The following is a 24,638-nucleotide window of genomic DNA, read 5'->3' as shown; positions in this document are numbered from 1 at the left end:
ATCGGCTGCCTTCGATACTGTGAACCATCAGATCCTCCTCTCCACCCTCTCCGAGTTGGGCATCTCCGGCGCGGCCCACGCTTGATTGCGTCCTACCTGACAGGTCGCTCCTACCAGGTGGCGTGGCGAGAATCCGTCTCCACACCACGTGCTCTCACCACTGGTGTCCCCAGGGCTCTGTTCTAGGCCCTCTCCTATTCTCGCTATACACCAAGTCACTTGGCTCTGTCATAACCTCACATGGTCTCTCCTATCATTGCTATGCAGACGACACACAATTAATCTTCTCCTTTCCCCCTTCTGATGATCAGGTGGCGAATCGCATCTCTGCATGTCTGGCAGACATATCAGTGTGGATGACGGATCACCACCTCAAGCTGAACCTCGGCAAGACGGACCTGCTCTTCCTCCCGGGGAAGGACTGCCCGTTCTATGATCTCGCCATCACGGTTGACAACTCCATTGTGTCCTCGTCCCAGAGCGCTAAGAACCTTGGCGTGATCCTGGACAACACCCTGTCGTTCTCAAATAACATCAAGGCGGTGGCCCGTTCCTGTAGGTTCATGCTCTACAACATCCGCAGAGTACGACCCTGCCTCACACAGGAAGCGGCGCAGGTCCTAATCCAGGCACTTGTCATCTCCCGTCTGGATTACTGCAACTCGCTGTTGGCTGGGCTCCCTGCCTGTGCCATTAAACCCCTACAACTCATCCAGAACGCCGCAGCCCGTCTGGTGTTCAACCTTCCCAAGTTCTCTCACGTCACCCCGCTCCTCCGCTCTCTCCACTGGCTTCCAGTTGAAGCTCGCATCCGCTACAAGACCATGGTGCTTGCCTACGGAGCTGTGAGGGGAACGGCACCTCAGTACCTCCAGGCTCTGATCAGGCCCTACACCCAAACAAGGGCACTGCGTTCATCCACCTCTGGCCTGCTCGCCTCCCTACCACTGAGGAAGTACAGTTCCCGCTCAGCCCAGTCAAAACTGTTCGCTGCTCTGGCCCCCCAATGGTGGAACAAACTCCCTCACGACGCCAGGACAGCGGAGTCAATCACCACCTTCCGGAGACACCTGAAACCCCACCTCTTTAAGGAATACCTAGGATAGGATAAAGTAATCCCTCTCACCCCCCTTAAAAGATTTAGATGCACTACTGTTCCACTGGATGTCATAAGGTGAATGCACCAATTTGTAAGTCGCTCTGGATAAGAGCGTCTGCTAAATGACTTAAATGTAAATGTAAATGTATAATGGCTGACCCTGGGCGTGACCCCAGTCTCTGTTGATAATGGCTGACCCTGGGCGTGACCCCCAGTCTCTGTTGATAATGGCTGACCCTGGGCGTGACCCCCAGTCTCTGTTGATAATGGCTGACCCAGGCGTGACCCCAGTCTCTGTTGATAATGGCTGACCCTGGCCGTGACCCCAGTCTCTGTTGATAATGGCTGACCCTGGCCGTGACCCCAGTTTCTGTTGATAATGGCTGACCCTGGCCGTGACCCCAGTTTCTGTTGATAATGGCTGACCCTGGGTGTGACCCCAGTCTATGTTGATAATGGCTGACCCTGGCCGTGACCCCAGTTTCTGTTGATAATGGCTGACCCTGGCCGTGACCCCAGTTTCTGTTGATAATGGCTGACCCAATGAAGAAAGGGTCTGGGAGTTTTGATAGCTAGATCTCTTCAAGTAAACAAAACAATTTGGAAGATGGAGAATAGCAAAGCTTCTGCTGTGGTGTTCAAATGTAAGTAGCTTTTGTTCTCCTTTAAAATGAACACGACTATTTCATCTTACATCTTAGAAAACAGCCTGTCGTGTCTTTAGCTACCTGCTTTAGTATGACTAGTTAGAACTGTTCCAACAGTAAAGTTAGCTACATGGTTACTTTGCGGTTCAGCGACAACTACATATTTAATGTTAGCCTAGTTAGATCGCTAGCTAGTTTCCTTACACATAAGGGTGTAATCATTACTCCAAAAATTTTGCAACGAAAACTAGTGTTTCTATTGGACACATTCAGGTTGATCACGCCCTGTTTGCTGAAACTGTCCAATACAAACGCTAGATTTTGAGTTGCAAGTGTTTGGTGTAATGTTTGTACATTTTTGCTAATTTCTTCAATTAAATACAGAAATATCTCCTTTACATAAGTATTCAAACCTCTGAGTAAATACTTTGTCAGCGATTACAGCTGTGAGTCTTTCTGGGTAAGTCTGTAAGAGCTTTGCACACCTGGATTGTACAATATTTGCACATTCTTCTTCTTCATGATCTGTCCAGTTGGTTGTTGATCATTGCTAGTCAACCCTTTTTCAAGCCTTACCACATATTTTCAAGTAGATTTAAGTCAAAACTGTAACTCAGCCACTAAGGAACATTCACTTCCGTCTTGGTAGGCAACTCCAGTGTGTAGGCTTTGTGTATGTTTTAGGTTATTGTCCAGCTGAAAGGTGAATTCATCTCCCAGTGTCTGGTGGAAAGGAGACTGAAACAGGTTTTACTCTGTGGATTTTGTCTGTGCTTTGCTCCATTCCGTTTCTTCTTTATCCTGAAAAACTCCCCAGTTCTTTAACTATTACAAGCATAACCATAATATGATGAAATATGGAGAGTGGTACTCAGTAATGTGTTGTGGTGGATTTGTTCCAAACACTTTGTATTCAGGACAAAAGTTTTACTTTAGTGTCTTGTTGCAAACAGGATGCATGTTTTGGAATATTGTTTTTCTGTACATGCTTCCTTTTCACTGTCAATTATGTTAGTATTGTGGAGTAACTACATTGTTGTTGATCGTTCCTCACAGCCATTAAACTCTGTAACTAGGGATGCACGATATATCGGCAGGTAGCCTAGTGGTTAGGGCGTTGGGCTAGTAACTGAAAGGTTGCTGGATCGAATCCCCGAGCTGACAAAGTACAAATCTGTCATTCTGCCCCTGAACAAGGCAGTTAATCCACTGTTCCCTGGTAGTCCGTCATTGTAAATATCGGTCAACACACGATATTAGCTAAAAATGCCAACTTCGGTATCGGCCCAATTTATTTATTTTAATTTGACCTTTATTTAACTAGGCAAGTCAGTTAAGAACAAATTCTTATTTTCAATGACGGCCTAGGAACAGTGGGTTTAACTACCTGTTCAGGGGCAGAACAATAGATTTGTACCTTGTCAGCTCAGGGATTCGAACTTGCAACCTTTCGGTTACTAGTCCAACGCTCTAACCACTAGGCTACCCTGCCGCCCCCAATGTCTAGTTTAACGCCGATGTTAAAAACCGATGTCAAAGATGACATGCATATCTGTATAAAGTAGGTACATGACGTAATGACGCCACGTAAAATTCGTCCCTACACCTGCAACACAGCCTTCCTAACCTAGTCCACAACGTCTGCTGTGTGGATCGAGCAGTCCAGCAGTCATTTGAAAGAGTAAGAACATTCCAGCAGTCATTTGAAAGAGTAAGAACAGTCCAGCAGTCATTTGAAAGAGCAAGAACATTCCAGCAGTCGAACATTCCAGCAGTCATTTGAAAGAGTAAGAACATTCCGCAGTCATTTGAAAGAGTAAGAACATTCCAGCAGTCATTTGAAAGAGTAAGAACATTCCGGCAGTCATTTGAAAGAGTAAGAACATTCCAGCAGTCATTTGAAAGAGTAAGAACATTCCAGCAGTCATTTGAAAGAGTAAGAACATTCCGGCAGTCATTTGAAAGAGTAAGAACATTCCAGCAGTCATTTGAAAGAGTAAGAACATTCCGGCAGTCATTTGAAAGAGTAAGAACATTCCGGCAGTCATTTGAAAGAGTAAGAACATTCCGGCAGTCATTTGAAAGAGTAAGAACATTCCGGCAGTCATTTGAAAGAGTAAGAACATTCCGGCAGTCATTTGAAAGAGTAAGAACATTCCAGCAGTCATTTGAAAGAGTAAGAACATTCCAGCAGTCATTTGAGAGTAAGAACATTCCAGCAGTCATTTGAAAGAGTAAGAACATTCCAGCAGTCATTTGAAAGAGTAAGAACATTCCAGCGAGACTAAAAGGCGAGTCAAATGACACTATTAGGCGAGTCAAATGACACTATTAGGCGAGTCAAATGACACTATTAGGCGAGTCAAAGGACACTATTAGGCGAGTCAAAGGACACTATTAGGCGAGTCAAAGGACACTATTAGGCGAGTCAAAGGACACTATTAGGCGAGTCAAATGACACGATTAGGCGAGTCAAATGACACGATTAGGCGAGTCAAATGACACGATTAGGCGAGTCAAATGACACGATTAGGCGAGTCAAATGACACTATTAGGCGAGTCAAATGACACTATTAGGCGAGTCAAATGACACAGTTCTATTATAGAATGAGGTGTGTTCTGAATATGCATGTACAAGCCAAGCACCACCACTACTATCAGTATAACACAGTTCTATTATAGATTGAGGTGTGTTCTGAATATGCATGTACAAGCCAAGCACCACCACTACTATTAGACAAAAAAAGTCTGCAAACACCGGCCACGAACGATGTGTGCTAATAAAGCATTATGTGTTGGCTTTAGCTTGGTACCTAGCTAGCACCAATACAACCAGCCTGAAAACAATGACCAGTAGAAACTGCAGTCATTTTCATTTTTCTTAGCAATGATTTAGGAATCCTTGTGAGTAAGTATTAGCTAAAAGTGATGCAGAAGGTTACAATTGGTGGAATCATGCCATATTTAGACTAGATAATGTTAAACAAGGTTGGAATGTGGAGCAATGAAATGGGGTCAGTCTACTCGGTGACACCCAGAGAACATATCTGTGAAGAGTTTAGGCAAATATATATACACGCTGTAGCTCTTATCACGGGACTGTGACTGTGTGAAATCACCTCCCCAGTCAGCCTATTGTGTGTATTGACATTCACATTGCACTGTACAGCTTTACCTGAGGATTGGGGATCAATGAAATGGGGTATCAGTCTACTCAATACCCAATATATTTTCCTCAAAAACACTCCAAAACATTCACGCAGTATTGTTTTTCCTCAGTGATAGTGTTCAATACACCTAGGTTGACAATACATGTGGCACAATTCGGTTGTTTCAGAGTCCCGCAATAAGAGCTATGATGCTAATGTTCTCTGGGTGTCTCTGAGTAGACTGATACCCCACTATGTCATTGATCCACAATCCATAGGTAGGGCTGTACAGTGAAATAGTTATGCCTCCAATGCAATAGTATAATACATCCAAGTGTGATTTCAACAGATTTCTGTCAAATGTAATTAATTATTGTTATTTGTTGATTTTATATATCATTCCAACCTCATTTAGCTTGATCTAGTCAATTATGGCATAATTATACTATTTGTATCACTGTCAATGACACACTTTTATTTTGAAGGCTAACCTAAAAGTCCACTATTGTGGCTCATCCTTATTGTGGCTAGCTTCACATATAGATGGGCCTGACCACCATTAATCCAATAAGAACTGTTTTATAAATGAGGATTATTTTAGATGACACCTAGCTGTATAGTTAGCTAGCTAACTATAGCTACTGAAACAGATTGTTATTCTACTATGTTTTTGGGGAAGAACATTGTTTGGATCCATGAGCTAGCTAGCTTTTTTTATGAACAGCACTGTAGGTGACTTTACCAGCACCGTAGCATACGTATGACCCCATATGGGGGTCACGCCCATCAATGTGCAATAACTACGTAAAAAGATGTATGAACACGTTACGTGATTAAGGTCCTGATTGGTCAACAAGCTTATTTGTCAAGTAGTGTTATTTGACACACACAGACCCAAACGGCGTAACATAGAAATCCTGGTTGAGAATGAAACGACAGCACAGCAAGTAAGTGAAAGAAATAGGTTTTGATTATGTTTTACTGGTAATGTGGACATGTGTAAATGCCAAACATAATAACTTTTTGTCAGTGTGTGTGTGTGTGTGTGTGTGTAACCTTTTATTTAACTAGGCATTAACTCATATTATTGGGTATTATGGGTAGATCAGTGACCCAGCAGCACGTGGAAAAGGTCAAGGGTTGTGAATACTTTCTGAGGGCAATCTATTACTCTTTCCAAGGTCAAGTCAGAACTGAATTTATTGATCAGACAGAGCAGAGTTAGATTCAACCATTATTTCCATGGTCACCGTCCCAGTGTTTTACTGGTCAGCTACGCAGCAGTGATCAATTAGCTGATATAGCAACTGTTGAATCTGAAAAGGGGGAATTACTATCAGAACCCAAATGAATCACATCAAAGATTCTATACCTCTCTTATACCTCTTTCTCATTGGAAATCCACACCATGCCAGAAGAAGTCCTTTGTGACATAATTAAGAAATCGTCTTCTCTCAACAAAGGAAGCCACCTCACCGAGAGCCCAAGTCTCTCTCAGTGAAATCAAACCTGCATTGGACAACGTGAATAAAGGCAAGTCACCTAGATGGGTGTTTACTCCTCCTGAGGCCTAATAAACATGTTGGAGTCACTTAGGTCCACTATTGCTCTAAATGATTAATACAGCCGTTCACAAGAAGAGGTTCAGTTGGAAGAGATGTGATTAACATCTGATTAACATCCGCTGTTGAATTCTGATTGGGAACTTTTGAAAGTGGAAAGTGTTTGACTGTGTTGCTAACTGTTCTGTGAAGCCAGTTTCAAAGCCTCCTCGCCCACCCAGAGAGACAATGAGGTTGCTCCATTTCTTTTCCCATTAGATCCTAAGATACCAACTCAAAGACCGCTAGTGGTGGCACACACACACACACACACACACACACACACTTCTGTCCAGAGTAATGATTTTAATAGTGATTAAAATAAATGGGAGACTGTTAAATATGCTTCTCTTCTTTAATATTTTGAGACTGCGATCATTAGTCTCTGTGTCTTCAGTCAAGCCGAGCAGAGCCATCATCAGATCAGATGAGGTCTGGGCCTATGGCTTTCATCAAGACAAATTCAAAGGTTTCCTTGCTTCTTGTAATCATGGACACCACTTCCACTGTCTTCTGCTGCTCAAAGGGGCCTTTGATTCACACAGATCATGTACCCAGAGCACTGCTACAGTCACATCTCTCTCTCTGTACTCCCTCTCTTTATGTGTGTCTATCCCGCTATACCTTTCTCTCTATCTATTTCTGTACTCTTTATTTCTCTTGCTCTTTATTTCTCTCGCTCTATCTCCCCCTTCCTCTGTTTCTCTCGCTCTCTGTTTCTCTCTCTCTGTTCCTCTCTCTGTCTCTTTCTCTCTCTCTCTCTCTCTCTCTCTCTCTCTCTCTCTCTCTCTCTCTCTCTCACTATCATCATCATTACTACTACAACTACCATCATCATTACTACTACAACTACCATCATCATTACTACTACAACTACCATCATCATCATTACTACAACTACCATCATCATTACTACTACAACTACCATCATCATCATTACTACTACAACTACCATCATCATCATTACTACAACTACCATCATCATCATTACTACTACAACTACCATCATCATCATTACTACTACAACTACCATCATCATCATTACTACTACAACTACCATCATCATCATTACTACTACAACTACCATCATCATCATTACTACAACTACCATCATCATTACTACAACTACCATCATCATTACTACAACTACCATCATCATCATTACTACAACTACCATCATCATCATTACTACAACTACCATCATTACTACTACAACTACCATCATTACTACTACAACTACCATCATCATTACTACAACTACCATCATTATTACTACAACTACCATCATTACTACTACAACTACCATCATTACTACTACAACTACCATCATCATTACTACAACTACCATCATCATCATTACTACTACAACTACCATCATCATTATTACTACAACTACCATCATCATTATTACTACAACTACCATCATCATTACTACTACAACTACCATCATTACTACTACAACTACCATCATCATTACTACAACTACCATCATCATTACTACAACTACCATCATCATTACTACAACTACCATCATCATTACTACAACTACCATCATCATTACTACTACAACTACCATCATCATTACTACTACAACTACCATCATCATCATTACTACAACTACCATCATCATCATTACTACTACAACTACCATCATCATTACTACAACTACCATCATCATTACTACAACTACCATCATCATCATTACTACTACAACTACCATCATCATCATTACTACAACTACCATCTTCATTATTACTACAACTACCATCATTACTACTACAACTACCATCATCATTACTACTACAACTACCATCATTACTACTACAACTACCATCATTACTACTACAACTACCATCATCATCATTACTACTACAACTACCATCATCATCATTACTACAACTACCATCATCATTATTACAACTACCATCATTATTACTACAACTACCATCATCATTACTACTACAACTACCATCATCATTACTACTACAACTACCATCATCATCATTACTACAACTACCATCATCATCATTACTACAACTACCATCATCATTATTACTACAACTACCATCATCATTACTACAACTACCATCATTACTACTACAACTACCATCATCATTACTACTACAACTACCATCATCATTACTACTACAACTACCATCATCATTACTACTACAACTACCATCATTACTACTACAACTACCATCATTACTACTACAACTACCATCATCATCATTACTACTACAACTACCATCATCATCATTACTACAACTACCATCATCATTATTACTACAACTACCATCATCATTACTACAACTACCATCATTATTACTACAACTACCATCATCATTACTACAACTACCATCATCATTACTACAACTACCATCATCATTACTACAACTACCATCATCATTACTACAACTACCATCATCATCATTATTACTACAACTACCATCATCATCACTACAACTACCATCATCATCATTACTACTACAACTACCATCATCATCATTACTACTACAACTACCATCATCACTAAACTGACCTCAGAAAACAAATTGTAGACCTCCACAAGTCTGGTTCATCCTTGGGATCAATTTCCAAATTCCTGAAGGTACCACGTTCATCTGTACAAACAATAGTACTCAAGTATAAACACCATAGGACCACGCGGCCGTCATACCGCGCAGGAAGGAGACGCGTTCTGTCTCCTAGAGAAAAGTGCAAATCAATCCCAGAACAACAGCAAGGGACCTTGTGAAGACCTTGTGAAGATGCTGGAGGAAACAGTATCCACAGTAAAACAAGTCTTATATTGACATAACCTGAAAGGTCGCTCAGCAAGGAAAAAGCCACTGCTCCAAAACGCCCATAAAAAAGCCAGACTACGGTTTGCAACTGCACATGGGGACAAAGATGACACTTTTTGGAGAAATGTCCTCTGGTCTGATGAAACAAAAATAGAACTGTTTGGCCATAATGACCATTGTTATGTTTAGAAGAAAGATGGGGAGGCTTGCAAGCCGAAGAACACCATCCCAACCGTGAAGCACGGGGGTGGCAGCATCATGTTGTGGGGGTGCTTTTCTGCAGGAGGGACTGGTTCACTTCACAAAATAGATAGCATCATGAAAACGGAAAATGATGTGGATATATTGAAGCAACATCTCAAGACATAAGTTAAAGCTTGGCGCAAATGGGTCTTCCAATTGGACAATGACCCCAAGAATACTTCCAAAGTTGTGGCAAAATGGCTTAAGGAAAACAAAGTCAAGGTATTGGAATGACTATCCCAAAGCCCTGACCTCAATCCCATGGACTTTCCAAAACTATCGTTTGTTAACAAGAAATTTGTGGAGTGGTTGAAAAACGAGTTTTAATGACTCCAGCCTAAGTGCATGTAAACTTCCGACTTCAACTGTATATACAGTGTTGTAACGATGTATATCGGGTTTGTTTGTGTAATCTGAAGGAAATATGTGTCTCTAATATGGTCATTTTGTGGGCAGTGTGCACATAGCCTGTCTTCTCTTGAGAACCCGGTCTGCCTACTGCGACCTTTCTCAATAGCAAGGCTATGCTCACGAAGTCTGTACATAGTCATAGCTTTCCGTAAGTTTGGATCAGTCACAGGGGTCAGGTATTCTGCCACTGTGTACTCTCTGTTTAGGGTCAGTCACAGTGGTCAGGTATTCTGCCACTGTGTACTCACTGTTTAGGGTCAGTCACAGTGGTCAGGTATTCTGCCACTGTGTACTCTCTGTTTAGGGTCAGTCACAGTGGTCAGGTATTCTGCCACTGTGTACTCTCTGTTTAGGGTCAGTCACAGTGGTCAGGTATTCTGCCACTGTGTACTCACTGTTTAGGGTCAGTCACAGGGGTCAGGTATTCTGCCACTGTGTACTCACTGTTTAGGGTCAGTCACAGTGGTCAGGTATTCTGCCACTGTGTACTCTCTGTTTAGGGTCAGTCACAGTGGTCAGGTATTCTGCCACTGTGTACTCACTGTTTAGGGTCAGTCACAGTGGACAGGTATTCTGCCACTGTGTACTCACTGTTTAGGGTCAGTCACAGTGGACAGGTATTCTGCCACTGTGTACTCTCTGTTTAGGGCCAGTTACAGTGGTCAGGTATTCTGCCACTGTGTACTCACTGTTTAGGGTCAGTCACAGTGGTCAGGTATTCTGCCACTGTGTACTCACTGTTTAGGGTCAGTCACAGTGGTCAGGTATTCTGCCACTGTGTACTCTCTGTTTAGGGTCAAATAGCATTCTAGTTGGCTCTGTTTTTTTTGTTTATTCTTTCCAATGTGTCAAGTAATTATCTTTTTGTTTTCTCATGATTTGGTTGGGTCTAATTGTGCTGCTGTCCTGGGGATCTGTGGGGTCTGTTTGTCAACAGAGCCCCACGACCAGCTTTCTTAGGGGACTCTTCTCCAGGTTAATCTCTCTGTAGGTGATGGCTTTCTTATGGAAGTTTTGGGAATCGCTTCCTTATAGGATGGTTGTGGAATTTAACGGCTCTTTTCTGGATTTTGATAATTAGCGGGTATCGCCCTAATTCTGCTCTGCATGCATTATCATAACCATAAAGGGCAATGGGTTCTATAACGGATTCATGTATCTTTCTCTGTTCCTCTCGCTTGCTCTCTCTCTCCATATCTCTCTCTCTCTCTCTCTTCCTCTCTCTCTCTCTTCCTCTCTCTCTCTCTTCCTCTCTCTCTCTTCCTCTCTCTCTCTCTTCCTCTCTCTCTGTTCCTCTCGCTTGCTCTCTTACTCCATATCTCTCTCTTCCTCTCTCTCTCTCTTCCTCTCTCTCTCTGTGTCTGTCTCTCTGTCTCTCTGTATCTGTCTCTCTCTCTTCCTCTCTCTCTCTTCCTCTCTCTCTCTTCCTCTCTGTCTCTCTTCCTCTCTGTCTCTTCCTCTTCCTCTCTGTCTCTGTCTCTCCTCTCTCTCTCTCTCTCTCTCTCTCTCTCTCTTCCTCTCTCTCTCGTCCTCTCTCTCTCTCTCTCTCTCTCTGTGTCTCTCTCATTGTTTTCCTTCTCTGTTACATGAATAATGGAGAGAGGAGGAAGTGTTGGTGAAAGTGAAGCCTTTCCTCTCCCGCCGCTGCGCTCCGTCACTCTGAACCAGCTCATCAGGCTAATGAGGAGAGAGGCTGGGGAATCAGGGAGAGTGGAGGGGGTAGGGGTGTAGGTGACAGGATTTGGATGGGAGATTGGGGGGTGAAATGATTCATACTAGTCAGTGGTCCGTCTTTGTAGGCAGAATTCCCAAAACCAGGCTCAGAGATAATTTGCAATCAAAGATGGGATTAAACAGGTCAGATTGAAATACACTTATATTGACTTTAATAACAAGATAACAGTATCTATCTTTTCTTTGTCAGAATATTGTATTTTTTTAAAGATCGTTGCTTTATTTTGTTGCCCCAGAAACAGATTTTGACTGAATTGGACTGTGTGTTACGTTTGAGTGATACATTGCGTACATCGTTTGCGCCTCCAGAATGAGTGAGTGCTGGCCGTTAATTGTTCTTTCCTCGTTAGTGCATCTCCCCTGCTCTGATGTAAACTGGCAGTCTTAACTGATCCTGTTAACGAGAGTGTGGGATGGAGAGATGTAGAACCCAGATGCCTCGTGGGTATTTTGACACGGAGCCGGATCAGTGAGAAGAGAGGGGTGTTAGCGTCAGCCCCCATCTGAAACCTCAGCAGGAAAGGAGACTGGACTGTTAATAACCACTAGTGAGGGTAACTCATGGCCCAAACAACACTCCAGCCCAGCCAAATGTCAGGCTGGAGCACAGCAGGCACTCACTGTATCCTCACTGGCTTATGGACCACAGCAAGTGGTCGAGAAAAAACATCTTCAAGACACAGTCTTTGCAGTTATGTCCATACATTTTTAAGTTGTTTTGTGTGCCAGGCTACGTCACTTAGCCAGCTGTTTGTTTTATGAATATAGGCTATTTTGTGATCGAATATGTAGGATTTCTATCATGGATTTGACAAAGGATGAGCTGTCAGGGTGTGTGTAATTTATTCCTTGATGACTTTATTCATATATTTAAAAGCAGATCATGTTGTATGGGAGTCAGACGTTGAACTGAACTGATGATATTTTAGTCTCCCTCGCCAGCTTTGGGTATTTTTAATTCTGCTAATGATTTTTTTTTTTTTGCATTTGAATGCTGATTAATTATTTGAAAAGAGGCTTTTAATGTACATTTCAGAAGAGGGGAAAAGAAGGCTCCCAACACAATCCCAGGAGAGACTGTGTTGTGCAAACACTTTTTAAGTTCTTCAAAGCGCGGCACTCGAAGGCAAATGATCCCGGAATACCAGAAAACTAAAGCCTAACCAATCCAACAACAATAGTGGTGATGGCGAACATCCCTGGCGTGTGCCACACTGCAACTCAGCGACACGTCGGCAGATTTACAGCTAATTAACCTGATTAACCTTTACTAAATCACCCGGATTCTATCGCCACGGAGACGGTGTTTCTCTCTCTGCAACTCCTGAACGCAGCGTTTTAATTGGCTACATGGGGGAATGCTCAAGCTCCCTCTGTCTCCTGTCCTGACAACCAGACAGAGTCTCGCAGGGAAGGATACACACCAACACACACAAACACGTGTGTGTGTGTGTGTGTGTGTGTGTGTGTGTGTGTGTGTGTGTGTGTGTGTGTGTGTGTGAATCAAACATTGTGTTTGTGCAAGGGAGTGTTCGTAATTGTATCCCTGTCTGTGGGTCGGGATTGTGTGTGTGTCATGGTCGTGTGACGGAGCCGATGCTGACAGATAGTGAGAGTCATCCTAATTGTGAAGCCTGTATCTATCTACTGTGGTAGAGTCAGGCCAGGCAGGCCACTCACTCACTCACTCACTCACTCACTCACTCACTCACTCACTCACTCACTCACTCACTCACTCATCTGGCTGAGGGGAGAAAACATGACCTACCAGGATCCTCTATTTGCTTTTTGTCACACGTCAACTGATTTACGCTCACTGCATAGATTCACTTTGTCTTCCCTTAAAGTAGCCACCCTTTGCCTTGATGACAGCTTTGCACACTCTTGGCATTCTCTCAACCAGCATCATGAGGTAGTCACCTGGAATGCATTTCAATTAACAGGTGTGCTTTGTTAAGTTAATTTGTGGAATTTCTTTCCTTCGTGATTTGTTTGAGCCAATCAGTTGTGTTGTGACAAGGTAGTGGTGATATTTGGAAAATAGCCCTATTTGGTGAAAGACCAAGTCCATATTTTGTCAAGAACAGCTGAAATAAGCAACGAGAAATGACAATTCATATTACTTGAAGACATTAAGGTCAGTCAGTCCTTAAAATGTCAAGAACTTTTAAAAGTTTATTCAGGTGCAGTCGCAAAAACCATCAAGCACTATGATGAAGCTGGCTCTCATGAGGACCGCCACAGGAAAGGAAGACCCAGAGTTATCTCTGCTGCAGAGGATAAGTTCATTAGAGTTACCAGCCTCAGAAATTGCAGCCCAAATAAATCCTTTACAGAGTTCAAGTAACAGACACATCTCAACATCAACTGTTCAGAGGAGACTGCATGAATCAGGCCTTCATGGTTGAATTCCTGCAAATAAACCACTACTAAAGGACACCAATAAGTAGAAGAGACTTTCTTGGGCCAAGAAAAACGAGCAATGGACATTAGACGGGTGGATCTCTGTCCTTTGGTCTGATGAGTCCAAATTGAACAACTTTTTACAAACTGCTGACATTTTGACAAGTTACGCAGCACTTTAGATGCAAACTTATAGTGTATGACATCGTGGTGTACTTCTCTGCTATTCAAATCTGGACTGAGAACATAATTATCTCCTACCAATCAAAAGTTACAGCTGTTTGTCTGAGTTTATAGTGAGGAAAAGTAGCAAGCTAATATCAGCTAACAGCGCTCTCATGTCTCGCCATTGAACAACCCAAATGGAGCCGTTGCTAGGGATACCAATGCATTTCAATTGCAAAAAGGGCCATAGACTAGAATGGTAAAAATATGATGAATTCTAGATCCATCCTCTTTCACCGATTTACGATATCAACTCCAAACGAACTTTGAGATGTTCAGACTGACCCTACTTAGATTGGTTGTCAAAAGATTTGTTATACTATATATACTTTTTGAACTATAAACTTAAAACATTTGCATAAATGATCATGAGTTTGAAAGAGAATCATAGAGATATAGAGGTAGATATTCAAAATGGTCCTTCTCCTGAGCCAATTAAGCTACAAGACCAACTTTAAAACATTCAGGCTATCCTAACAAAATGGTCCTTCTCCTGAGCCAATTAATCTACAAGACCAACTTTAAAACATTCAGGCTATCCTAACAAAATGGTCCTTCTCCTGAGCCAATTAATCTACAAGACCAACTTTAAAACATTCAGGCTATCCTAACAAAATGGTCCTTCTCCTGAGCCAATTAAGCTACAAGACCAACTTTAAAACATTCAGGCTATCCTAACTTAAAATTATTTCAAACCTTTATCAACTCTACTGAACAAAAATATAAAACGCAACATGCAACAATTTCAAGTTACAGGCCATATAAAGAAATCAGTCAATTGAAATAAATGCTTCAGGCCCTAATCTATGGATTTCACATGACTGGGTGGGCCATGGGAGGTCATCAGCTCACCCACTTAGGATCTTTTATTTCAGCTCATGAAACATGGGACCAGCAGCATGTTGCGTTTATGTTTTTGTTATATAACTAGTATATAACTATAAATATAATTACATTTGCTTAACGTAACCCACCAACAGTAACTATTGAACTGTTCAAGCTAGATACACCAAACCAACTTTTCTTATTTACAATTTCCTATTTACAATGACGGCCTAGGAACAGTGGGTTAACTGCCTTGTTCATTTTTACATTTACATTTAAGTCATTTAGCAGACGCTCTTATCCTGAGCGACTTACAAATTGGTGCATTCACCTTATGACATCCAGTGGAACAGCCACTTTACAATAGTGCATCTAAATCTTTTAATGGGGGGGGGGTGAGAAGGATTACTTTATCCTATCCTAGGTATTCCTTAAAGAGGTGGGGTTTCAGGTGTCTCCGGAAGGTGGTGATTGCCTCCTCTGTCCTGGCGTCGTGAGGGAGTTTGTTCCACCATTGGGGGGCCAGAGCAGCGAACAGTTTTGACTGGGCTGAGCGGGAACTGTACTTCCTCAGTGGTAGGGAGGCGAGCAGGCCAGAGGTGGATGAACGCAGTGCCCTTGTTTGGGTGTAGGGCCTGATCAGAGCCTGGAGGTACTGAGGTGCCGTTCCCCTCACAGCTCCGTAGGCAAGCACCATGGTCTTGTAGCGGATGCGAGCTTCAACTGGAAGCCAGTGGAGAGAGCGGAGGAGCGGGGTGACGTGAGAGAACTTGGGAAGGTTGAACACCAAACGGGCTGCGGCGTTCTGGATGAGTTGTAGGGGTTTAATGGCACAGGCAGGGAGCCCATCCAACAGCGAGTTGCAGTAATCCAGACGGGAGATGACAAGTGCCTGGATTAGGACCTGCGCCGCTTCCTGTGTGAGGCAGGGTCGTACTCTGCGGATGTTGTAGAGCATGAACCTACAGGAACGGGCCACCGCCTTGATGTTAGTTGAGAACGACAGGGTGTTGTCCAGGATCACGCCAAGGTTCTTAGCGCTCTGGGAGGAGGACACAATGGAGTTGTCAACCGTGATGGCGAGATCATGGAACGGGCAGTCCTTCCCGGGAGGAAGAGCAGCTCCGTCTTGCCGAGGTTCAGCTTGAGGTGGTGATCCGTCATCCACACTGATATGTCTGCCAGACATGCAGAGATGCGATTCGCCACCTGGTCATCAGAAGGGGAAAGGAGAAGATTAATTGTGTGTCGTCTGCATAGCAATGATAGGAGAGACCATGTGAGGTTATGACAGAGCCAAGTGACTTGGTGTATAGCGAGAATAGGAGAGGGCCTAGAACAGAGCCCTGGGGACACCAGTGGTGAGAGCACGTGGTGAGGAGACAGATTCTCGCCACGCCACCTGGTAGGAGCGACCTGTCAGGTAGGACGCAATCCAAGCGTGGGCCGCGCCGGAGATGCCCAACTCGGAGAGGGTGGAGAGGAGGATCTGATGGTTCACAGTATCGAAGGCAGCCGATAGGTCTAGAAGGATGAGAGCAGAGGAGAGAGAGTTAGCTTTAGCAGTGCGGAGCGCCTCCGTGATACAGAGAAGAGCAGTCTCAGTTGAATGACTAGTCTTGAAACCTGACTGATTTGGATCAAGAAGGTCATTCTGAGAGAGATAGCGCGAGAGCTGGCCAAGGACGGCACGTTCAAGAGTTTTGGAGAGAAAAGAAAGAAGGGATACTGGTCTGTAGTTGTTGACATCGGAAGGATCGAGTGTAGGTTTTTTCAGAAGGGGTGCAACTCTCGCTCTCTTGAAGACGGAAGGGACGTAGCCAGCGGTCAGGGATGAGTTGATGAGCGAGGTGAGGTAAGGGAGAAGGTCTCCGGAAATGTTCTGGAGAAGAGAGGAGGGGATAGGATCAAGCGGGCAGGTTGTTGGGCGGCCGGCCGTCACAAGACGCGAGATTTCATCTGGAGAGAGAGGGGAGAAAGAGGTCAGAGCACAGGGTAGGGCAGTGTGAGCAGAACCAGCGGTGTCGTTTGACTTAGCAAACTACTGTCTACTGTTAACTCTACTACTATACCAACACTATCAACCTACTACTGTCTACTGTTAACTCTACTACTATACCACCACTATCAACCTACTACTGTTAACTCTACTACTGACTTAGCAAACGAGGATCGGATGTTGTTCAGAATTAAAGATTTTTTTTTACCTTGTCAGCTCGGGGATTCAACCTTTCGGTTACAGGCCCAACGCTATCCACTAGGCTGTCTGCCACCCCAAGTAAAGTAATACAACCATCTCAAAATGCTTTCCACACTTTATCCAGGGGGGGGGGGGGTTGATTATCTCTGCTGTAACCAAGAAGCTTGATTTTCAAGCTAGCCACATATAGCTAGCAAGTTAGCAAACCAAATGGATAGCTGGAGCCTTGAGCCGGAGGAAATATATTTGGCACATATTTAGCTGGCAGTTAGTAGTAGTGCATTTCAAGTGTAACTTGATCACATCTCTTGTGCTGTTTAACAGTGGCTCGTCATGTCACGTTGTCTCCACGTGCTCTTTGTAAACAAGCATACCATGTGACTGGCTACAACTGAATTAGAATTATTTTCTTTTCTTGTGGACAATATTGAAAGTCATACCGTCTGTATTTCCCAAAAATACCCTGTATAAGGTATATACAAATATACCGCCCAGGACGACTAGCCAGCATACGTGACTGAATATGTACATGTTTGAGTTAGATTCCAGGGCGTATGTTGACAGTCCTGGGAGTGTGCTCATCCTCTGTGTACACATGGGGAGGTGGCCCTGGAATCATCAGCAAGTTGCACGTGTGAAAAGGATTTTTGCATCATGTTTTTTTTTTAATATATATTTTTTTTAAACATGAATTTTAAAATATTCTTCTTGGCAACACTTTAAAGTGCATTACACAGACCTGAGGCTATTCAGTAGAAACTAACAGTGGAATGCGCAGTGGTATGTAATTACACTGTAACAAGCTCGAACAAGCAATCAGTACACTGTACACACTACTTTAGATATTACCGTTTTGAATATCATTGGCAAACAGTATTGACTACATTAAGGACCTGTACACTCTTGCTACAAGGTGATTTTACACGTCATTCCCATACAGTTATTGTGGAACTCAATGGATGGCATGTGTGTGGTCTTCTGTTGTCAAGCCCACATTGAATCTCTGCCAAAACCAGTGTAACCTGAGCTGTGCGGGAGATATATAAGAGCAGGTCAGACTGTGTGTGTGTGTGTGTGTGCGCTCTCTCTCTCTCTCTAACACAAAGGCTTTCAGGTCCATAGAGACGCAGACAGTACCCAGGCAATAGTCACGTCAGCAACACAGTCTCAGGCTCTGTAATGCTCAGGCAGTGTGGTGTTTCTAGTCTGTGAGTGTTTGGACTGTTAGATGGCGGAGTTCTCTAGAGGTAACAGGGTGTTCTACTTCCTGGTATGTTTCTACCTGGCTGTGAGGGAAAGGAGAACTTTGATTGAAGCTTGTGACTATAATGTTAAAGGCGCAGTAGGTAGCTTTTTGGGCAACCCGATTCAAATTCATGTTGTAATGTGAGTTATAGATCTGTCGTTCTCATTGAAAGCAAGTCAAATCTGTTCTATGTGTGGTATTTCTATGCTTCCCGTTCTTATGTTTAGTTTTTGTTTGTTTTTACATTGGGTTTTTTACACCATCTTCAAACAGCTGAAAAAACTATATTTTTGGTGAAAATCTGTTTCACAGTGTTTAAGATGGTATAATTGTTCTCTACACTATACATAGTTATTTTGTCACATAAACTGAAATTGTCTGAACCATTAGATTTTTTTGCAACCAGGAAATGGCGGAGTGATTTCTAACTATTGGAGAGGCCTGGTTCCTCTCTAGGTTTCTTCCTAGGTTCTGGCCTTTCTAGGGAGTTTTTCCTAGCCACCCTGCTTCTACACCTGCATTGCTTGCTGTTTGGGGTTTTAGGCTGGGTTTCTGTACAGCACTTTGAGATATCAGCTGATGTAAGAAGGGCTTTATAAATACATTTCATTTGAATTGATATTGTAATTTTAACTGTAGGTTATGTTTGTGTTTCCTCAGAGGTGTTAGTGACTGATCTTCTGACACCATGGACATGGACTCCCAATCACAAGGCCAGCAGGCAGCTGTACCTATATTCCAGCCACAGGTAGGATCCCTTCACCCTAACCTTTCACCCAATCACAAGGCCAGCAGGCAGCTGTACCTATATTCCAGCCACAGGTAGGATCCCTTCACCCTAACCTTTCACCCAATCACAAGGCCAGCAGGTAGCTGTACCTATATTCCAGCCACAGGGAGGATTCCTTTACATTTGTGTTAACTCACAAATTATCATTCAGATTTATGCAATACCTATACTTTGAATTAAAAGTTAGTCTGTTCATGTAAATAAAGTTGAGCACAATTTAGGCTATAGTCGATTCCAAGTAAAGTTCAAGAACAAAATGCATTTTCAGTAACAGTATTATAAATACTACAAATGTGTAAATTGACTAAGGCCTGAATCATACAGTATAGGCATGTAGGAAAGGCTAGATGAATGGCGGAGAGAGTTAGTATTGACTGAAACTCTCGAGGCTGGTGGAGATTTGGGTTTCGTAACATTGAGGTTGTTACGGTGCAGAAGCAGTATCATACATCATCCTCATCGATCTCCTTCATGCACAAGGATGTTTCTGGGTCCACAATATATTGAATGAACTCACCCAGACAATCCATATCCATACACCGGGGATGAAACGGGCAAACAACCGCTTTTTCTAAAGCAAAAAAATAGTCCTGTTGTTCTTCCTGTGTATGCAAAGCCAGTGCAATAGTAACTGAAATAGCCAGGGGAAAAAATTTTTTAAGAAGATGTTTGATATCTAATTTAAGGATAATTGGGTTGTGCACAAAAAAAGGAAAGAACAAGAGAAGATTTCATCATTTATTTCATGTATTTTTGTCTTCTAATGAGATCATAATCAATAACGACGGTTGTGGTAATAATGATTTCCTCTGTCTGTTTTTCACTATTTAGCCTAATTTCAGTTCATTATCTCTTTTAATGATTGTATTAAAATATAGGAAATATATTTAGAAGTAGGTCTAATAACATGCATACTGTTAGTTTATGCAAGATTAGATTTAACAGTTAGGCCTGCTGTGTTTTACATCCTATCACACCCAGATCCAGGCATTCTACTTCCTGTTAGGCATCTAGCGCCATACTGTGACTCTACCAGCCACAGGAGGCTGGTGAAGGGAGGGACGGCTCTTAATAATGACTGGAATGAAGTGAATGGTATCAAACACAAGGAACCAATGCTTTTGATGTGTCAAAACCGTTCCATTCCAGCCATCCTCCCCAAATGAAGGTGTCACCAGCCGCCTGTGCTATCAGCAGACAACAGGTCTTCTGTCTATTTCACCCTTTCTTTGTTTAATCTGCGAAAAGAGAAAAGAAGAACAAAAATCTCCCCTCCTGAAAATGAGAGATGTATAATATGTGTGTGGTGAAGGACTCTGTATCGCTGGCGATATCATGTCGCTGCGTCCCAGAGGTTTTATGCATATGCATTAGGTAAAGTGGAACTGGCACCATGTGCATGTTTAGTGGTGCTTTTGCTCTTTGAGTGAGTGGGAGGGAGAGATTCTCAAAACGGGTTTTGATCGTTACTGCAGGTTGTGACAGGCTCAGATCTGTGTGTGTCTGTGTGTGTGTGTGTGTGTGGTTGTGTGTGTAAACTGTGAGACAAGGCAGAGGGTTTTAAGCGAGCAAACGTGGCGTGGTTCAGGAACAGATTGAAGAAGAGCAGAGAGCGAAACACCGGCGGGGTAGGGAGAATGGATGGATGGATGAATATTGTATGGTGGTGCTGAGGATGGGAGAGGAGACTGGTAGAGGGAGGCGGGTGATGAGAAGGGGGGAGTCAGGGAGGCTGGTGATGAGTAGGGGGGAGTCAGGGAGGCTGGTGATGAGTAGAGGGAGGGTCAGGGAGGCGGGTGATGAGTAGGGAGGGGGTCAGGGAGGCGGGTGATGAGTAGGGGGGTCAGGGAGGCTGGTGATGAGTAGAGGGGGGGTCAGGGAGGCTGGTGATGAGTAGAGGGGGGGGCTGGTGACTAAGTTAATTAGTCTGTGATGGTGATTTCAGAACCAAAGTGGGGGGGACAAAAAAATCTTGGCGAAATATCCACTCCCACCCTCGATGACTTGGAGTTAAGACAGCATTGGGCTCAGTTCCACTCCCACCCGTGATGACTTTGAGTTGAGACAGCATTGGGCTCAGTTCCACTCCCACCCGCGATGACTTGGAGTTGAGACAGCATTGGGCTCAGTTCCACTCCCACCCGTGATGACTTGGAGTTGAGACAGCATTGGGCTCAGTTCCACTCCCACCCGTGATGACTTGGAGTTGAGACAGCATTGGGCTCAGTTCCACTCCCACCCGCGATGACTTGGAGTTGAGACAGCATTGGGCTCAGTTCCACTCCCACCCGTGATGACTTGGAGTTGAGACAGCATTGGGCTCAGTTCCTTGGCTTTGTTGAGTTGAGAGACAGCAACACAATTAGACCCAACCAAATCATGAGAAAACTAAAAGATAATTACTTAACACATTGGAAGAATATACCAAAAAACAGAGCAAACTAGAATGCTATTTGGCCCTAAACAGAGAGTAAACAGTGGCAGAATATCTGACTACTGTGACTGACCCAGACTTAAGGAAAGCTTTGACTATGTGCAGACTCAGTGAGCATAGCCTTGCTATTGAGAAAGGCCGCCGTAGGCAGACATGGCTCTCAAGAGAAGACAGGCTATGTGCTCACTGCCCACAAAATGAAGTGGTAACTGAGCTGCACTTCCTAACCTCCTGTCAAATCTATGACCATATTAGAAACACGTATTTCTCTCAGATTACACAGATCCACAAAGAATTCAAAAACAAACCCAATTTTGATTAAGTCCCATATCTATTGAGTGAAATACCACAGTGTTCCATCACAGCAGCAAGATGTGTGACCTGTTGCCACAAGAAAAGGGCAACCAGTGAAGAACAAACTCCATTGTAAATTCAACCCATATTTATGTTTATTTATTTTCCCTTTTGTACTTAAACTATTTGCACATCCTTACTACACTGTATATATACATAATGTCATTTGAAATGTCTTTATTCTTTTGGAACTTTTGTGAGTGTAATGTTTACTGTTCATTTGATTGTTTATTTCACTTTTTTAAAGTATTTTTTTTTACTTCACTTGCTTTGGCAATGTTAACATATGTTTCACACATGCTGCAATCTGTACACATCTCTCCTCTCTGCCTCTCCTCCTCTCCTCTCTGCCTCTCCTCCTCTCCTCTCTGCCTCTCCTCCTCTCCTCTCTGCCTCTCCTCCTCTCTGCCTCTGCCTCTCCTCCTCTCCTCTCTGCCTCTCCTCCTCTCCTCTCTGCCTCTCCTCTCCTCTCTGCCTCTCCTCTCTGCCTCTCCTCCTCTCCTCTCTGCCTCTCCTCCTCTCCTCTCTGCCTCTCCTCCTCTCCTCTCTGCCTCTCCTCCTCTCCTCTTCTCCTCTCTGCCTCTCCTCCTCTCCTCTCTGCCTCTCCTCCTCTCCTCTCTGCCTCTCCTTCTCTCCTCTCTGTGTGCCTCTCCTTCTCTCCTCTCTGCCTCTCCTTCTCTCCTCTCCTTCTCTCCTTCTCTCCTCTCCTTCTCTCCTCCTCTCCTCTCTGCCTCTCCTCCTCTCCTCTCTGCCTCTCCTCCTCTCCTCTCTGCCTTTCCTCCTCTCCTCTCTGCCTCTCCTCTCTGCCTCTCCTCCTCTCCTCTCTGCCTCTCCTTCTCTCCTCTCTGCCTCTCCTCCTCTCCTCTCTGCCTCTCCTTCTCTCCTCTCTGCCTCTCCTCCTCTCCTCTCTGCCTCTCCTCCTCTCCTCTCTGCCTCTCCTCCTCTCCTCTCTGCCTCTCCTCCTCTCCTCTCTGCCTCTCCTTCTCTCCTCTCTGCCTCTCCTTCTCTCCTCTCTGCCTCTCTGCCTCTCCTCCTCTCCTCTCTGCCTCTCTGCCTCTCCTCCTCTCCTCTCTGCCTCTCCTCTCTGCCTCTCCTCCTCTCCTCTCTGCCTCTCCTCCTCTCCTCTCTGCCTCTCCTCCTCTCCTCTCTGCCTCTCCTCTCTGCCTCTCCTCCTCGCCTCTCCTCTCCTCTCTGCCTCTCCTTCTCTCCTCTCTGCCTCTCCTTCTCTCCTCTGTTCCTCTCCTTCTCTCCTCTGTGTGCCTCTCCTTCTCTCCTCTCTGTGCCTCTCCTCCTCTCCTCTCTGCCTCTCCTTCTCTCCTCTCTGCCTCTCCTTCTCTCCTCTCTGTGCCTCTCCTTCTCTCCTCTGTGCCTCTCCTTCTCTCCTCTGTGCCTCTCCTTCTCTCCTCTGTGCCTCTCCTTCTCTCCTCTGTGTGCCTCTCCTTCTCTCCTCTGTGCCTCTCCTTCTCTCCTCTGTGTGCCTCTCCTCCTCTCCTCTGTGTGCCTCTCCTTCTCTCCTCTCTGTGCCTCTCCTTCTCTCCTCTCTGTGCCTCTCCTTCTCTCCTCTGTGTGCCTCTCCTCCTCTCCTCTCTGTCTCTCCTCCTCTCCTCTCTGCCTCTCCTTCTCTCCTCTGTGCCTCTCCTTCTCTCCTCTGTGCCTCTCCTTCTCTCCTCTGTGTGCCTCTCCTTCTCTCCTCTGTGCCTCTCCTTCTCTCCTCTGTGTGCCTCTCCTCCTCTCCTCTGTGTGCCTCTCCTTCTCTCCTCTCTGTGCCTCTCCTTCTCTCCTCTGTGCCTCTCCTTCTCTCCTCTGTGTGCCTCTCCTCCTCTCCTCTGTGTGCCTCTCCTTCTCTCCTCTGTGCCTCTCCTTCTCTCCTCTGTGCCTCTCCTTCTCTCCTCTGTGTGCCTCTCCTCCTCTCCTCTGTGTGCCTCTCCTTCTCTCCTCTCTGTGCCTCTCCTCCTCTCCTCTGTTGTTAGGGGTCGAGGTGCTGCGCCTCACCCACATATGTGTCAGTGAGTGTGTGCCAGTGTGTGTGTGTCAGCTGGGAGCGGCTGTGTGTGTGACAGGCCAGTGCGATGAGACGGCCTGTCATTCAGGACGGCCTGGCTGCCCTTTGAAGGCCAGGCCAGGGGGCAACGAGGTGCCGCAAATGGCCTGTGAAGTTTACATACACTGCCCACTGCTAAACAGATTAGCTCTAATGAAGTGTCTAATGCCGGGGCCCCCGCCTGACATAATCCTGCATGGCAGCCCGGCCCCTCGGCCAACAAAAAAATGACCCCCTCCGGCCCTCTGCTCTCCCCCTTCCCTCTCCTAACCCTCCCCATTTCTGGCTCACCCCTCGCCTGCCCTCCCCTTCCCTCTCCTAGCCTCTCGCCCACCACCCAAGGCGACTCCACGCAGGGAGGTGCCCGTTGTTAATCACGCCGGACAGTGTGCGATCTGACATGCAAATATAGGTCATTGCATATGTAAA

The 24,638-nt window shown here is 44.4% G+C and overlaps 1 protein-coding gene across 4 annotated transcripts in view; it reads left to right on the top strand.

The window, feature by feature from the left end:
* LOC115108783 (serine/threonine-protein kinase Nek7) overlaps positions 1-24,638 on the top strand; it is a 151,991-nt gene that overhangs the window by 53,727 nt on the left and 73,626 nt on the right. The window contains exons 1-2 of one of the 4 annotated variants that reach the window (XM_065009254.1): positions 18,559-18,614; positions 19,251-19,338. In XM_065009254.1, the coding sequence (XP_064865326.1) occupies positions 19,279-19,338 (60 nt within the window). In that variant the 5' untranslated portion in view covers positions 18,559-18,614; positions 19,251-19,278. Of the gene's footprint in view, positions 1-18,558; positions 18,615-19,250; positions 19,413-24,638 lie in introns of those variants that run through there. The other 3 variants (XM_065009255.1, XM_065009253.1, XM_065009256.1) reach the window with 3 other exon arrangements.

The sequence above is a fragment of the Oncorhynchus nerka genome, linkage group LG24 (genome assembly GCF_034236695.1).
Source record: "Oncorhynchus nerka isolate Pitt River linkage group LG24, Oner_Uvic_2.0, whole genome shotgun sequence".
Lineage (NCBI taxonomy): Eukaryota > Metazoa > Chordata > Actinopteri > Salmoniformes > Salmonidae > Oncorhynchus > Oncorhynchus nerka.
This window is presented reverse-complemented; position numbering and strand designations above follow the sequence as displayed.